The 17,001-nt window shown below is 51.1% G+C and overlaps 1 protein-coding gene across 1 annotated transcript; it reads left to right on the top strand.

The window, feature by feature from the left end:
* The first annotated feature begins 2,032 nt into the window (after positions 1 to 2,032).
* On the top strand, positions 2,033 to 9,668 carry LOC113407105 (bystin-like). The gene is made up of 7 exons (XM_026655156.2): positions 2,033 to 2,336; positions 4,031 to 4,196; positions 4,851 to 4,989; positions 6,109 to 6,242; positions 7,262 to 7,422; positions 8,233 to 8,335; positions 9,273 to 9,668. Exons 1-7 carry the CDS (start codon positions 2,048 to 2,050, stop codon positions 9,619 to 9,621), a joined length of 1,341 nt encoding a protein of 446 aa, XP_026510941.1. The 5' UTR covers positions 2,033 to 2,047; the 3' UTR covers positions 9,622 to 9,668.
* Positions 9,669 to 17,001: the final 7,333 nt, after the last annotated feature.

Raw genomic sequence — 17,001 nt, 5'->3', positions numbered from 1 at the left:
TCCCTGTCCTCTACTATCCCAGTGAAACGCAACAAGCAGGAAATGATGTCATCAAGAGGGGAGGATACGAGTCTCAGGCCAGGCCCCCTGCCTCTCTGTAGGTCACGGTGCTACTTACCGCCTCCTGGACGCAGATCAGTTACCAAAGATTGTGTCAGGTTTCAGAGTGGGAGTAGAGACTGCTTGGCACGGGACTGCAGAACCAGGGGACACAGAAGAACAGGAGGAAAGAATTCTTGTGTCAGTGCTCCCCAGTGTTTCAGGAGGAAATTGACAAAGGCCTGAGGGAAACACATTGCAAACTCCCAAATAAATCTGTTAGTCTTTAAGGTGCCACCAGACTCCTTGTTGTTTTTGTAGATACAGACTAACACGGCTACCCCCTGATACTTGACACATTGCAAACTCCTTCATCATAAAGAAGGCAACATTTAGGAGGGGCAGCGCTTTAAAAGAGTTATTGAGCCCCTTCGTTTTCAGTTTAAACCGTTTATTTACCGAATAAATCCTGGGTTTTACAAAAAGTATTATTCATTTTTTTCTGATTTTCACCCTACCTGTGTACCAGTCAAATATATATTAAAAAGTTGTTTTATTAGGAAGTACAATACATGGCATGAGATATATGTGTTGTGATAATACATTAGTCTGTGTGTATATGCAAAGCTGCCTGTTGAAGTAAGGCTATGTATTAGTCTAGAACAGGGGTCGGCAACCTTTCAGAAGCGGTGTGCCGAGTCTTCATTTATTCACTGTAATTTAAGGTTTCGCGTGCCAGTCATATATTTTAACATTTTTAGAAGGTCTCTTTCCATAAGTTTATAATATATAACTGAACTATTGTTGTATGTAAAGTAAATAAGGTTTTTAAAATGTTTAAGAAGCTTCATTTAAAATTAAATTAAAATGCAGAGCCCCCCCAGACCGGTGGCCAGGACCTGGGCAGTGTGAGTGCCACTGAAAATCAACTCGCGTGCCGCCTTTGGCACGCGTGCCATAGGTTGCCTACCCCTGGTCTAGAAGATACACACAATAAACAAACAGGCACGCACGCAAGCTCTGAAGTGCGTGCACATCTGAACATACTGATGAATCTCAGTCCCACCAAGTACACATTTCAAGCTGTTAGCAGGTTTAAAGATCTGACACACCTTAAACTAAAATGTTAAGAAAAAGAAAATCTCTTAGAATATGTTTCAGAACACAAGTATTCAAAAGTTTTAATAAAAAGAGGAGAAAAGGATGGTGTGGTCTCAGTATTAAATGTAAATATTTATAGGCTACTAGTTCTAAATCTACAACAGTAAACTGTTTATTCAAATGAAAAGTTTTATTTGGGGATTAGAGAGCTATTGTTTTCTTAAACTCAGAGGTGGCATTGTGTTTTGAGTTCTGTTTTAGTTCTGCAGCAAACCACATTGAATTCCATTCATCAAAGCATTTATCTACTGAATATCTTTTCCCCGTCCTTCCGTCCACCAAAATAAACCCAGATATTTACCCAGAAAATTTATTGTTTTTTTCCACTGATTTCCACCTGTTTTTGTTGCTGTAGTAATAAACACCAAAAATTCCTGAGAATAAATAAAATAAAAAACAAAAATGAAAGGCCCTAAAGGTTAGACAAGTAACCAATATCCCCTGTCCCTCCACCAATTTCTTCCAGCCTAATATATCTCAATGGAGTTAATAGGTGGGTCCAGCCCTTGCCTCAATACAGTAAATCCACCTTCTCTCTCTGCTGCTTTGAAAGCTGAACTCGCTCTGAATGATGAAGGACTCTGTAGGATGAAAGACTCTGCCTTAGGAGAGGTTCCTAGAAGGCACTGTAAAATAGGACGGCTGCACCTTTAAGAGCCGAGCCTTGAGACAGGGCTGATTAGGCTGTTGCCAGTTTTGGAACGGAAGGAGTCGCAAAGTTCCAGGAGCGCATGCGCTTTGGTGGCACCTCTCCAGCCGCCCCCCCTTCCCTTGCGTACGCAACGCACACACAGGCCGCACACGTGCGCTTTCTCGCAGGCCAGGGAGCGCGAGCTGGGGGATCAACATGCCTAAGGTCAAGCGGCGGAGGGGCACCGGGGGCCCAGGGGAGGCGGCCAGGAACGTGTCCCTGGCCGAGCAGATCATACAAGGGGACTCGGTGAAGCCCACCACGCGGGTGAAGAGGCGAGGCAGAGGCGGGCAGCATGGCGGTGGGGAACAGGAGGACCAGTACGTGGATGAGAAACTGTCCCGGAGGATCCTGGAGCAGGCTCGGATCCAGCAGGAGGAGCTGGAGGCCGAGCACTGTCCTGGCAAAGGAACCGAACCGAAGAAGGAGAAGACCACGGTGCTGGGTGAGTGGGGACAGACCCGGGGACTGAGCACGTAAGAGGGGTGGGGCTGGGAGTGGGTGGGGTGAGCTGGGCTGGTTTTCTAGCCGTTGCTTGGGGTGAACGCTGCTCCTTATTGAAGCGCAGAGCCAACTTTAAGCACACCAGCAAAGCGAGCACACGGGTGGGCTCTGTCACTTATTAACGAGCCTGATCTCTGCTTGTCAGTTTCGGCTGGGTGGGGACAACCCCCCACCCACCCTCTGTTTCCCTTTGATATAGCAGGTTTGATGGGGAAGAGAAGAACCCCCTGCTAAATGCTCATGGGATTTCTCTCTCCACCCTCCCAGTCCCTGAGAGTCCGAGTATTAAAAGATAGGCCTGGGTAGATATGCTATGGTATTGTGTTAAGGTCTTTCCCACTTTTCCCAAGGACGTCCCAGAAGGCTTCAGGAAGTGGTGTTGGCAGTTCAGTAGGTGGCAGTGCTCACCATAAATCAGTTTGCAACAAAAGTCCCCGCATAGTGGAAGGGGGCATTGTGCTGCCTTGGCTGGTGCCTTTCAGATGAGATGTAAAACCGCGTTCTGGCTCCTGATGGTGCAGCACAAGTTATAGGTGTGTTCACCTGGGTGCCTCGGCTGAGTTGTGTCACGGGAAGGCATTTTGTCTCCCTGTGTTTCTCCTCCTCCACTTTTATCCACCTGTCTGTATACTTAAACAGCCCTCATCGCTATAGTATCTGACATCTCACAATCACGAAGGGATCTGATCCTGTCAGCACCTCTCAGACAAAGGGAAGTATCGTTCCCATTCAACAGCTGCTCAGAGAGCTCTAGGGACGTGCCCGAAGTCACACAAGAAATCCGTGGCTGACTCAGGAACTGAACCCAGGTTTCTTGAGTTTTAGTCCAGTGGTCTATTCAATAGACCATCCTTTCCCTAGGGTACGAGGTTCTTCCTCATTTCCTGTCCCAAATCATATATTGTTTTTTACGGTACATTTGACAGCACATAGTGTTGAGTCCGTTTAATGGTCACTTAGGGCCAGCTTTTTAGAGGTAGTGGAGTTGGGCACCTTAATACCTTTTACAATGTGAGCCTTAGTCTGTGACCCTGCAAATACTTACACATGCGAGTAGTTGCATTAAAGCGTGAGTATAAAGTTCAGTATGTGTTTGCAGGATCAGGGCCTCAAGTCAGCTTTCTCTGGGCTTGTGTGATTTCTTCCTACGACAACAGGAGAGAGAAAAATAATAATAATAATAAAAAAAAAGCCATGGTTAGAATCCCACAAAAACGAGCAGGAGAGACGTAGGCACATGTGTAGGACCTGAAACTGCTTTTAACTCTTTAGTTGATGAAGCTTCAAGTTAGCGGAATAATTTTTAATTGCACGGCTGTTCTCCAACCTTATTGGTTGATCCTGGTAGTTAATTAGGCAATTGGCAGAGGATAAGCAATTCTTGGGCTTGGATGGAAATTCTGACTGTCCCTTCAAATGGACTGCCCCGGGAAGTCTCTGGTGCCCCTTCCCATAGTGGGTGTTTGACTACTGTTAGAAAAGGGCTTCTGCAAATTCACCTCACTAGCCACATGAGAGAGTTGGAGATCAGAGTGTGGAGAGCTGAGTGGAATGCACTTGTTCAGCTGTATCTTTGCAGGCAAGTTGCTCTGCCCCCTGACTTGTCCAACCTTAACTGTGTCTGGTTTATTTCAGGGTCTGGATCACACGACAGGGACTCTGACGCAGAGGATGATGAGTGGCCCACACTGGAGAAGGCTGCTGCATCCATGGGAAAGGGGGAGTACTGTGAGGAGGTGACGGTGGACCCTGAGGATGAGAGAGCCATTGAAATGTTCATGAACAAGAATCCGCCGCTAAGGTAAGAAACAAACCCCTGAGCCATGGGATATAAGTGTTTCTGTACTGTGGGCAGCGCCTCCTGCAGCCACACAGCATTCAAATAGCGTTAAAGTTCAGAACAGCACTTCGAAGAGGTTAACTGATCTCTGGGAGGTGGGTTTGGTTAAAGCTCTGTCATTCTTCTATAGCTGGAGAGATTGAAGCATAGGGGAGAATTGTCTTGCTCAAGCTCATGAGGCAAGTCTGAGGCAGAACTAGGAATAGAACCCAGGAGTCCTGACCCCCTGTGATCCAAGCAGTAGATAATGCTTCATTTCCTCTAAAATGACACATGCACCGTAGTAACTCCTATTACTGTAACGCCTAGAGAGAGGCCCAGCTGAGATCAGGGTTCCCTTTGTGCTTGGCGCTGTACCCACAGTCAGTAAGACAGTCTCTACCCCAAAGAGATAAACACCCTACATAGACGAGAGATAAAGGATAGGGGCGGAAACAGAGGCACAAGGAGAAGTGTCACCAAGCAGGCCACTGGCAGAGCGGTCTTCAAGTCCTCTGATTCCTATTGCAGGGCTCAGTCCCCTAGGCCCTGCTACCTGGTTTGCCAAGGAACACGCTGATGCTCTTCTATGCGAGATACAAGCTCTACATAGTTTCCTTCCCCTGTGTCTGCCAGGCTCACGCTAGCCGATATCATCATGGAGAAGATCACGGAGAAGCAGACAGAGGTGGAGACAATGATGTCGGAAATATCGGGCCACCCCATGCCTCAGCTGGACCCCCGCGTACTGGAGGTCTACAAGGGTGTCCGAGAAGTAAGAGCAATAGTATTTATATAGCAGCATCCACCTTCAAAACGCTGTCCCTCTGTGAGGAGCTAGGTCGAATTGAGCCCAGCTGCTCCAGCAGCCAGTATTCGTAAGCATTGTGGCTTGTGTCTTTATCCTCATGGCTTGTGCTGAAAAATATCGTCTCCCACTGCTGACGTGCAGCCATCTCTGGGGCAGCACATGACAGCTGTCACTGTACAGCAGTGCTGTGTAGCACTTCAGGGTAATTAAGGAGATTGCAAACTCTGCAGGGTCGGAGGTTTCCATCCTATCGTTATATCCGCAACAGGCAAAAAAAACCGTGGGGCTGTTAATTATACTCTTATGTTGAGAGACTTCTTACTGCTCAGCTGGCGGTGAGTGAGTGCATTCGAGAGCTGACTTTAAAATTCTCTTACGTCCAGGAGCCCTGAGAAGCATGTGAGGCTGTGAATGGAGGGGAATTTCAGTATGATTAGTTAGTGTTCACTAGGAATAGACTCCTTCTCTGCAGGCTTCCAAATAATATAACTGCTGTTTACACTGCATCTTTCATTCAAGGAGGATGCAGAGAAGGGGGGAAATTAGGAAACTACAATAAAGGAGAGAGGCTCCTGCAGAGAAGACCCTGACACCAGGGGAGTTGAGAAGTGAGAACTAGAAGGCTGAACTGTAGCCAGGTAAACCTGGGAGTGACTGTTGAATTAGAACCCAGCACCGGGAAGGAGGGATGGGGACTTTCTAACTAAGGGGAAGAGACACTGAATGGGGATTGGGGTCTAGAAGGCCAAATTCCTGCTTGACGAGAGAGAGGCTTTGAATTGGGACCCAGCTCTAGGAAAAATGGCTGGGTATTTCCTACCTAAGGGGAGAGACACTGAACTGGGGCCTGGGATAAATTGGACCACAGAAGGCCAATGTTTCAGTTCGCTTTGGATTGAGTGAGGTGTTAAGGGGCCTTGAAGAGGGGAACAGAGGCAGGGTGCCGAAGAGTGACTTCCAGCCATGAGGAGGCAGCTGTCCCTGTTAGTCACACATTGAGTTAGTAACGGTACTCCGCAGTCCTGGCTCTCAGGTCCCTGTTCTGACCACTAGGCCACATTCCACATACTTTTTGTTTTAAAGGTGCTGTCCAAATACAGGAGTGGCAAACTCCCCAAGGCATTTAAAATCATCCCAGCACTGTCAAATTGGGAGCAGATCCTTTACATCACAGAGCCAGAAACATGGACTGCAGCTGCCATGTATCAAGCAACCAGGTATGAGAGAATCGCCGGGGTTTTACTGATTGTGGGTTTTACTGTGGGCTTTCCACGAACACCCGCCATGTCACTGAAATCCTAACCAACCTCTGGCTTTCAGCTTAGCCGAAGGACTGAGGAAGCAAGCCGCTTGCCACCTCAGGAAACCCGTGCTAGTGCTGTGGATCTGGCACTGTTAGAGGGAGAGGAGATTGACTCCATCCTGATCCAGGGCACGGTTGTTCCCGTCAGTGTGTTCTCCATAGCTGTAACCACTCCTAAGTAACCTGCCCTTTAACTTGGCGCTCGTCCTGCCTGCAGCCAGGGTGAGAACTGCAGTGTGTGACACTTGAAGCTGGAAGCGTGTCCGATTTCGATATTACAGGTTCAGATCACAAACTATAAAATGTTACGTAACACTGGTTGTTTTACTCTGGGCTCTGACACGGAGGAGGTGCACAGTCAGGCAAGGCAGTACAGGACTGTAGTCTCTGAAGCTGTAGCTGGAGTCTAATTGAGGAGCTGGAGTACCAGTCTTTAAAAAGAAGCTGTTTAGTCACTTCATTGATTCCCCTGGACTCTGCTACTAAGCCCAGCAGGTAACGCAGAGTGTCATACACTTCTAAGCACTTCTTACCCTAGCTCTCCAAAGCCCTTAGCTGAGCCTCAGGGTCTTCCCCCTCTTGGGAGGGTAGGGCGTATTGTTCCTGCTCTAAATGGGCACAGAGGATCAGTTCACCACGCGAGTCAGTGGCAGAACCCAGGAGTCCTGACTCCTCATCCTCTATTAGGCCACCCCAACCCAGCCTGGATTTCAGCAGAAAGCATGCACACACTGAAACGCTTGTTGGGCTTTTCCTACAGAAGCTTCAAACATGGGGTAACAAACCCACCACCAGCAAAGTAGGATGTGCGCAATGGGAAAGGGAGATCCTCAGGTGGGAGTATTAGACACTGCTTCCTGCTTGACTTCATTGGTGCTGCTGGGATGGGGGCTGAGATTTTAGTTCAATTTCCCATTCCCTCGTTCCTGCCAGGATCTTTTCCTCCAACCTGAAGGAGAGAATGGCCCAGCGCTTCTATAACTTGGTGCTGCTCCCGCGAGTGAGGGATGACATCGCCGAGTACAAGCGCCTCAATTTCCACCTCTACATGGCTTTGAAGAAGGCTTTGTTCAAGCCAGGAGCCTGGTTCAAAGGTGAAAAGAAACCAGGTGGCAGTAAGAGGAGGGCGAGTCTGGCTTGCAGTGCAGTGACCTAGCAGGAAAGGGGCAGGCTGGGTTGTGTAAGCATTCCTTGTGTCACAGCTATGTTAGGAGTTGTTTTCTGGGAGGAGGGCGGTGGAGGACTCAGTTACTTGTTTTCTTTAGCCTTCCAGCAGCGGCACCTTTAACCTTTTATTTTGCACAGTGAACTTCTTTTGTGTACGCAGCACCCCCTAAACGCTCTCCAGAGTTGAACAGCAGCACCAAAGATAGGGAGGGATGCTGAAACCATGAGAGCAAAAGCAAGCGAGGTGCAGAAACCTGCTTGGTTCTTCAGCTGCGGACAAGCAGCCTGTTGAACCAGCAGTGGCTAGATCAGAATATTCAGTTCACTGATATTGGCACCATCAGCTGTATAAGTGTTGCCAAAAAGAGACAGCCCCCTTCGTTACCTGTCAGAGATGGGCGAGATCCATTTGTGGCAGGGCAACCCATCGTTGGGAGTTGATCCCCTGTGTCCATTTGTACTGTCCATTGATGAGGTTGGCAGGGACAAAGAGAGAGTGCAGCCCATCCTGTGCCTCCCGCAACATTCTGCGCCTGGGTTAGGAGTGGGTTCCCAGGGATGCGGCATCGATGCCCCTCTGGAGAGTTCATTCTCTCAGGCTGGACGTGCACGGAGACTGGAATGCACGGGGCAGGGGTCAGTCAGCTGGGGTAGGCTTCAGGCTCTGAGCCCCGCAGGTCCAGCCATCTTGTGTTAAGAGCACTGTTGTCCAACTCTTCCTCCTCCCTCCCTTCCAGGGATCCTGATCCCCCTGTGTGAGTCGGGGACCTGCACACTACGGGAAGCCATCATCATAGGGAGCATTCTTGCTAAGTGCTCGATCCCCGTCCTTCACTCCAGGTAACGTGGAGAGGACTGGGGCCCCAGGGGGAGGATTGGGAGGCAGTAGTTCTCTCCTCAGGGAGTCCCACAGCAATGTCATGGCTCTGCCAGAAAACCTCTCTGGCATTTCACAGAGCTAGGAAAGATCTAGGAGGTCCCACCTACTCCAGCCCAAGGCTGGTCCGTCCAGCGCATCCAGAGCTGTGTCCAGTCCCAAACAATGGGCTTCCGTCACTTCCCTGGGCAGACTGTTCCCATTCTAATGGCTCTCCCCCTTGGCAAGCTTCTGGGCCAAGAGATACTAGTTCAGCCACAGCTCCACGTTGCTGGTAGCTGAGAGTTTCCTAGCTCAGCAGCACAGGAATAGCCCAGAGGCCGTGTCCCTGCTGGGTTATCCCACCTGTTCCAGTGGCAGAAGAGGGGATTTGGTGCCATGCGGGACCAGACCCTTACTGCCACTCTTGATTCTGCCTCTCCAGGGTAGCGAAGCGGGGAGAGCGCTCGGGTCATGCCTGGGCACATAGCAAGATGGCCAGATGCCAGAGATCCGTCTTTGGGTGGGGACTTGACGTCCCTCCGGCTCTGGGAACGCATTTACGCCTGCAGGGACGGGTGGGAGGAGGGTGCGGCCCGCTCTGGTAGCTGATGTGCCATGGGCGTGCCAGCCTTCAATCCCTGGCCCTAGAATAGAGGCGGTGGGGAAGTTTAAAGGCTGCCAGGGGGAAGAGCGATGGTCACAGACTCCAGAAATAAACGTGCTCTGAACTGGGAGAAGGGGAGGCCTTGGCAAAGCCTGTCCTCTTGAAGATGCTACAGGGGCAAGGTGCTTCTTAGTGTTGGAAGGTGCCCAGACCCAGTCGCGGGTGCGAGTGTGACCGACAAGCACCTGCCCCAAGTCCCTTTTCCCCCCCCCCCCCCATGTGCACACTTCAACCTTGCTTCTCCCCCCCCCCAGTGCTGCCATGCTGAAGCTCGCCGAGATGGAGTACAGCGGTGCCAACAGCATCTTCCTGCGCCTGCTTATCGACAAGAAATACGCCCTGCCCTTCCGCGTGGTAGACGCCCTGGTCTTTCACTTCCTGGCCTTCCAGACGGACCGGCGCACCTTGCCCGTGCTGTGGCACCAGTGCCTCCTGACCTTCGCCCAGCGCTACAAGGAGGACCTCTCCTCGGAGCAGAAGGAATCCCTGCTGGAGCTTCTCAAGTTCCACTGCCACCCGCAGATCTCGGCCGAGATCAGGAGGGAGCTGGTGAACTCCAAATCTCGGGACGTGGAAGGGCTGCAGCCGGTGGCGATGGAGTGAGGCTGGGGGAGAGAGGTGGGGACTGCAGGGAGCTGGGGACTCTTTCTGTCAGGGAGAAGGCAGCCCAGAACTTGCCTTATTGCTCATGGCTTGCTGGGGATGCTGTCCCATGGCTGCCTTCTTCACTGGACGAGGATGAGGGGCTCAGCTGGCGAGCTAGATCTTTGGCTGGAACAAGCGAGCGTGTGTCAGTCACTGGGATCCCCCTAGACTCCTTCCCCGTAGCCCAGGGGGCGGATGCAGGCTGTGCTCTTCACCTGGACCTTCCCTGGGAGTTAAACTCTGCAGTGGTGGAAGCTGCCTCAGATCAGAAGATGTCCTTACTGGCCTGACACCAACAGGTGTCTCTGGGAGGGTGAAAGAGCTCTGGGCTGCTCCTGTGTCTGAGAATAAAACCTTTCCCGGGGACATTCAGAGCGTGCTCTAGTGTCTGGTGGAATTGAAAAGATTCAGTTGCAGCTACTTTAAAGGGACAGTCAGGTGGCAGGGAGCCAGCTCCTTCCTCCTCCTGGAAGAGGTGGTGCATTCGGGGGCAGTCACTGAGGGCACGTGCAATCTACTCCAGTCCCTGCTCCGCCAGCACCGCTGTCCCCTTAATGCATGCTGAAGAACTCTTCCCTTCCTCTCGATGCACTGAGCCTGCCTTCTGTCTTCTGTAACTTGTCCCTCGTTTCACTGAGGATAAATTTGAAAGGCAGCCCCGGGTTCCCCTGCGCAGCAGGGAACGAGATTGCGCTCTCCCGCATACATCTTGGTTGCTGGCGGGCGATGCCCTGCGGAAGGATTGGTGTCTGGGTTGGCAGCTGGAGATGTTTCTGTTCGGTGAGCAAAATCAGTCATTCCCCCGCCTGAGGTGCAGTCGGCACCAGGCTGCGTCTGTAGGCAAGGGAAGAGTAATGCATTCGACGGGGGTTTAGCTCCAGGGGAGACGGATGGAGCAGTGGGTTTGTTTGCAGAGAGCTGGCTCCCTCAGGACAGCCACTCACTAGCATGGAGATGACTGAACAATTTGCACAGCTCCCATCAATCCGCTCCGTTGCGTTTAGCAGGAACGGTCACAGGGGAAGGCAGCTACTCTGTAATTACCCAGCTGCACATTGAAAGGAACGCTCTCGGAGTAAGTGATTGATAGTCGCCCGCAAGCCAGGAGGGATGGGGGACAGAAAGGGAAGCCAAAAGCAAAGCTGGGTGTTGGTAGCAGCTCTGCACATTGGTGAGGAGGCAGCTGGGAAGAAGCCACAGACAGGAGGTGACAGAGCCAGGACTCCTGGGTACTGTCTCTAGGTGCAACCTTGGGGACGTCACTTGGCCACACAGCGCGTAATAAAGGGGGAGCGATTATCTCACCGTGTCCTTGGATCACCACCCCACGTAAGCACTAACCATGTCCCTTCGAGTAGGTGCGCTGATGCAGGAGAGCCCAGAAAGCCTGTTTGAACTTTTCCTCTCTCCAATTGGAAGTTACTTCCCTCCCTGCCACCCATGCAGGGGCAGACCGTGGGACTCACTCCAAGGCTAAAGACGAGGCCCTTAACTGATCTGACCCAGCCATTCAGGGCTCAATTGTGATGTGCACTGAACACTGCCACCCCCCCCCGCCGAAATTCTCATTGATTTCAATTGGCTCCTGAGCCACTGTTTCTCCTTTAGAGGAGGGACCTATTCTCTTTTACTGCCGGAGGCAGCTGAGAGGACGTGGAAGGAGACAGGAAGTTTGGGCTTGGCGACTGCCTTTGTCTGGCTCCATACAGCACCTAGCACATTGAGGCCCTGGCCTGATCTGCAATGGGAGTCTCTGGGTGGTCCTGCACTGGAAATAATTAACAGCAGTTGAACTCGCTCCTAGGTCTGAACAAGGGAAGGGGACTGGTTATTTGAAGAGGTGGTAAGAGGAGCTCTCCTGGGGCCTGTCCCCTACTCAGTTGATCCAGAAGATCAGCCAGGGTGAGATTGGCACCTATGCAGGTGTGAGGCTGGCCGCCCTTTCCACGCCCACCCGTTCTACTGGAGACAGCCACAACCTGGAGCTTTAAGAGTGGTGGAGCCATTGTCCTCCGGCTGCTCAGCCTACCTCCTCTGAGCCCTGCAGTTCAGGGTCCAGTCCCCATGCAAGCAAAGCTGAGGCCTTGAAGTCAGTGGAGGCCTTAGTCCTTCCAGGGCAATGGCCTTTATGGCAATTGTCCCCCCAGCAACACAGGAGGCTTAGAGTCTGTGCCCTCGCCTGCTAAGCCAGCTCCTTGTCTAGTTCTCTCTTTGCTCACAGCTGCTCAGAGGCTTTCACACCGCCTTGAACTAAAGGAAGTTGGGGTTGATCTATCTCAGTCCCCCACGAGGTGGCGAAACAGCAGGCAAACAAAGGGGGCAGGTAGAGCAGCTGTCAGAATGGGCCCGATGTAACCCCTGCTCCAGACAGCAAAGGGCAGTTCCTTCCGTGCGGGGAGAGGAGCAATCCTCCCGCTGCTGCTCCTGGCTGCAAGAGGACACGATGCAAAATCATCAGGACGCCTAGGTTTGATTACTCACTCCCCGCAAGCACGCTGAGCCATGCTTGTGACCGGCAGGGATACGTTCTACCCTGCAGGGAGCGGGAAGGCATAAAAGTGCTTTGAGCTCCAGGCTAAAGCCCTGGAGACTGCGGAGTTGGAGTCGGCAGCTGCGCTGCCAGGCATGGCTTGTCCTGGTGGAATCACCTGCTGTGGGGACCCCCTCCCAAGAACAGGGATTACTCAGCAGATCACCAGGGGCTGGCACAAGAGGGAAGGAAAGGCCCTCTCTCACAGGGCAGATGCCAGGCTCCCCAGGCCCTGACCTTAGGGGAAGAGTGTGGTGGCTCCGCTGTGTTTAATACCCTAAAGGGGTTAAAAAAAAAAAAGTTTCTCTTGCTGCTGGAGGGTGTGCTATAGGCTTGGCTGTTACCAGGCAGACTGGCAGGGAGGAAGCAAGGTGCTAAGCTGGCGTTCACGGCAGCCCCACATCATCCTCTGCTCAGGCAGCTAGAGCCCAAACCCTCCTGCTGTCGCCACGCATCCCCGCAGCGCTCTGTGGAAAGTACACGCAACAGCCGCCAGCAGAGCTGAGGAGGGGAGTGTGAGAAAGCAACGTGGCGAGGTGGTGGCTTTGAAGGGGGAAATCCCCAAATGCAAAGAGCTGAGACAGGGGGAAACCTCCACTTGTCAGCTTGTGGTACCCACTGCTAAACAGTCACTCCAGGGAGCAGCTCGGTGCCTCGCTGCAATGCGCCAGTCACAGCTCCCCAGCGCACCTACTCTGCACCCCCATGCTCTGGCGTGCTCCCCTACCACACTGCAGTGTAGTCCTGCCCTGCCACTCCAACAATCCCACCTCCCACGCCAGGGCACCCCTCCTGTCCAGTGCTCTCTAGTGCATGCTTCTGTGCAGTCACTTCACAGTCCCCCTGATTCAGTCAAGGGGCACAAGCTTTGCAGAGCCGCAATCGCTAGTTAGCTCACCTTCCCCGTGTCACCCAAGCCATGTGCGTCCGTGTTCTGCTTGGCTTTGTAACCCAAAGACTTTCCACCTTGTACCCAGATTTCATGTGGCCCTGACTCCACGTAAAACTGGGACTCTGCTAGCTTTACTTCTTCCTTTGGAGCTGCTCAGTCACGCTAGCATAGCAGGATGATCATACTCGTGCAAAATGCTCCCTGCGAGAATTGCTCTCTGCCAGTGATTCTCAGCATTTTCCAGGGAGGCCCCCATTCCCATGCGGCTGGGTTTTCCCCCCTAACATTTAGCAACAGTTGAATGGCGGGGTGGTCATGACCCTCCAGACGCCTTGTTTGCAACCCTCAGGGAGCTCTGTAAGCTCTGAAAAGTGACTTCCATCATGGGGTTCCCATGTTTGTCCAGATCAAGAATTCACCATTTACATGTAAAAAGCTCCTTTCCCTCCCTCTGTAATAAAACAGGACAACCTGCAAACTCAGCCTGGGAACTGAGAGTCAAGCTGGGTTTCCTCCGTATGCGTTGCCACCAGTCAGAGGTTCTGCACACCACATCCTGCCCTCAGGCCTGGATATTGTCCTTATCTATCACTTAGGCCCGCGGTGACATCTGTGCAACCTTTCACACATGCATGAGGGATTGGCCCCATCATTGAAAGGTAGCAGAATATTCTGCCTGGGATGCACAGGGAGGCGCAGACTCCAGCTCGCTCTCCTGGGGCACTGCAGTATTCACAGCACTAACACCTGCAGCTCACCTCTGCGCTACAGCAGGAGCAGGGCTGTTGAGGACAAAAGGGCCATTTTTGAATCATGCTGAAATTAGGTAATTTGCCTGGAGCCCATCCACCTGGGGCTGCCCCTTTTCCTACACTCCCTGATTTTATCTCCTTCCTTGAGTCATAACAAGTAGATAAGGTGGAGAGAGACTCTAGACTCCTAGTGTAGTTCGCATTCACTCTCCTTGGCGAACGCTAAGTTGTATCTGCTGTACTGAAAACCATTTGGCAAAGATACTTCAGAGAGTCAGTAGATGGTTATAAAGTCACAGTCTTCTACCGTGTGCCCCTCACCAGGCCTTGTTGTCCTGATCCAGGCTTCCTTCCCCCCCTCTCTCCCCCCCAAAAAAAGCTTTTAAATATATATTTCTACCTTGAGCTCTGTCCCACTTTCAAGCTGGAGCCCTGTGTTCATCCAACGACCTCCACGCCGTTACACTGGAGGGGGTCACGTAGCCTCTGACAGGTGCATCAACAAAGCAAGTAACGGACAGTGCAAAATTTGCCCCAGGGGTGGAAGCCTGCATGTTATTAAGGACCCGAGTTACTGGAGTGCCCAAGTCCTGGGTTCTCCCACGTACTCCCGCTAGGGCCTATTGCTGGGGTTCTGATCGTGGGGTAGGGGAGTGTCTTTCTCTAATATACACTTCTGGTTTAGTTGAGCCGCTTCTCAAGTGAGTTTAAGGCCGGTTGATTTTTCACCTCGCCACCATACAAGCTGCTGCTACCGTCCAGGACACCTCACTGAAATCTCCCCCCACCCCAGCTTTCCTCTCACCTGCATTAGAGTCTCAGCTTCAAGACCTTGCCCACTTCCACCCCATCCTCCAGCTTTTCTCTTAATCCAATGTATGCTTATCCCTTCGCCATCCTCTTTGGCTCCTCCCCACCTCTTCTTTATACCTTCTCCCATATGAGCCCTACTGACACTTTGCACTCCCTCCTTCAAACTCGCTTCCTCCCCAGTGTCCTTCAGGAACAATGCACTTCCTGGACAATGGCATGGTAAATTAGCCCACAGCTGAGGAATCAGTCAAACTGTGGATCCCTCAGCTGTGAGCCATGTCTGTCTGAACAAGGTCACCTGCATTTGGTTGGGTTGTAAATTCTGGGCTAGGGATTAGAAAGGAAGAGACAGCTATTGTTTTTGTTGCTGTCAGGAGTAGAAGAACCTGGCTCCAGAGATCTCTTTGTATACAGGGCCGGGCCCCGCTCAGGCACTCAAAAAAGAGACATAATCTGACTCAGTCTTTCAAAGGGGAAACTTTAGATGCTTCACTTTTTTTTAAAAAGTCTTTTATTGCAACATCATATGCTTTCATCTGGTTTCCTAGCCCTGGAATTTCTGCATATGGAGAGTTCAAACAATTTCATTTTTAAATTAACTCATTAATATATATATATATTTTTTCCTTTTATACAAACAGCCCCCAAACATCATGTAATTTCTATCCCCTCCTAACTTTAACAGCTAGCAGAAGTCAGTGGCAGACAGCTTTCCTTTTTGGCAAATCAGGCTAGGCACGGTCGGAGGATGGGTGGAAGGAAAAAGCAGCCTGACAAACAAGACTCTGTTTCTGGTGGCAGCCTAGGAGGGAGTTTTTCCCCCTCTCCTCCCTGGAGGGCGACATAGTCACAGGGTAAGACACCATCAGTGCCCAGAAATCTACGTAAGCAGCAGTGTTCTACCTCCCATCTTAGCAGACAAGAGTCCAGCTGGCTTCTGCCCTTGAATAAAATAGTAATCTGTAAGAGTTTCTCTTATCAAAGCAGCATTTTTTTAAAAACTTTTTAAAAACTAAAACAGGAACAACAACAACAACAACAAAAATCTTTTCTCTGTCCATAAGTGCTTGGAAGTATTTATGGCCTATTTTTTTTGTGTGTGTGTGTATATATCACCTATAAAAACACTCTATATTTGCCCCCTCTCTTGCCCTCACCCTCCTGCTTTTTATTTTTCCAGTTGGATTTGAGACCTTCTGGAGGAGTTCATCGAAATTTAAGACTATAGCAGCACATTCAGTATATACTTAAAAATAAGAGTGGTGTCTGAACTAACTAACTCATCTCCACGTGAGAGCCCTGGTGGCACAGCGGATTGATGGAGGTAGGTGGAAGGATGCTTAAGGCACTGTTTGGAAAGGGAGAGGGGAAGTAGCACCCAGTTTCCCACCAAGAAGTTGCAAATCTTCCATTTCTTCTTCCCTTGTCTGAGCAGTTGGTTAATGCCTCTTGGAGAATGGCAGAAAGCAAAGGCAATTTAAGGTAGTTCAGGTGCAGTGAGTCCAATTCCAACCCTACACCCAGTGAGCCTCACACTAAAGGTCTCCTTCTTTCCAGGGCTTTTACCTTTCGGTACCAGCTCTTAAGACTTATCCCCAAAACAGAGCACTTGCACAAAGCAAGCACAAAAAAACAAGAAGCCAGACCCTTGTTCTCCCTGTTAACAATGACACAAGCAATCCTGCTATTCCCTCCCAGTAGGAGAAACCCAACCAGCCTGGTGTTGAGCAGTGAGGAGATGGATTCACCCGCTCCTCTTATTTTCCTCCAGCTGGCTCCCCATCAACCCGTCTTCTCGGCCCCAAACCAAGCCAACCTGTTGTACTAGGGACTGAGGGCTGCTCCAATGCAGGAGGCATTGGGTGAATGTTTCTTCATCCCAGAAGCCAAGATAATAGAGCTTAATGTGCATGAAGTGCGCACACGGAAGGGTTGGCTGTGCTTGAGGCCAAGGTTCCCTAGGAGACAGCAAACGGCAACGGTGCACCAACTATGTTTCAGACAAACAACCCGAAAAACTCTTTAAAACTGAAGTTAAGCTCTTTCACCCCCTCCCCCGATGTATTTTAACCCCCGCCCACCACAAAACGTTCCCCCCGCCACCATCTGGTGAGGCAGGTTAAGAGTAGGGACAGCAAAGTACTGCCAGATGCCAACCCATCTAGACCTGCTTGAGCCTCCTCTTGCGAGGTCATCACAGCCTATCTTCCCACCTCCCCTCTGATGTTACTGGGCTGTTGGGTGGACAGCTGATGGGTCCTTGCCACCTCAGGTGAGTGGACTGAGTCCCCGGTGCGTTTCAGACGGACGGAATTAATGGGCAGCAGATTCCACAAGGCCTCTCCCTCTCC

Source organism: Terrapene carolina, unplaced genomic scaffold (assembly GCF_002925995.2).
Source record: "Terrapene carolina triunguis isolate 2854851 unplaced genomic scaffold, T_m_triunguis-2.0 Scaffold198, whole genome shotgun sequence".
Lineage (NCBI taxonomy): Eukaryota > Metazoa > Chordata > Testudines > Emydidae > Terrapene > Terrapene triunguis.
The sequence above is the reverse complement of the archived record's forward strand: the minus strand, read 5'-3'. Positions and strand labels throughout refer to the sequence as shown.

Coding starts and splice junctions, on each gene's coding strand:
- LOC113407105 (XM_026655156.2), top strand. CDS start 2,048: ATGCCTAAGGTCAAGCGGCGGAGGGGCACCGGGGGCCCAGGGGAGGCG. Junction 4,197..4,850: donor AACAAGAATCCGCCGCTAAG/GTAAGAAACAAA, acceptor TGTGTCTGCCAG/GCTCACGCTAGCCGATATCA. Junction 8,336..9,272: donor ATCCCCGTCCTTCACTCCAG/GTAACGTGGAGA, acceptor CCCCCCCCCCAG/TGCTGCCATGCTGAAGCTCG.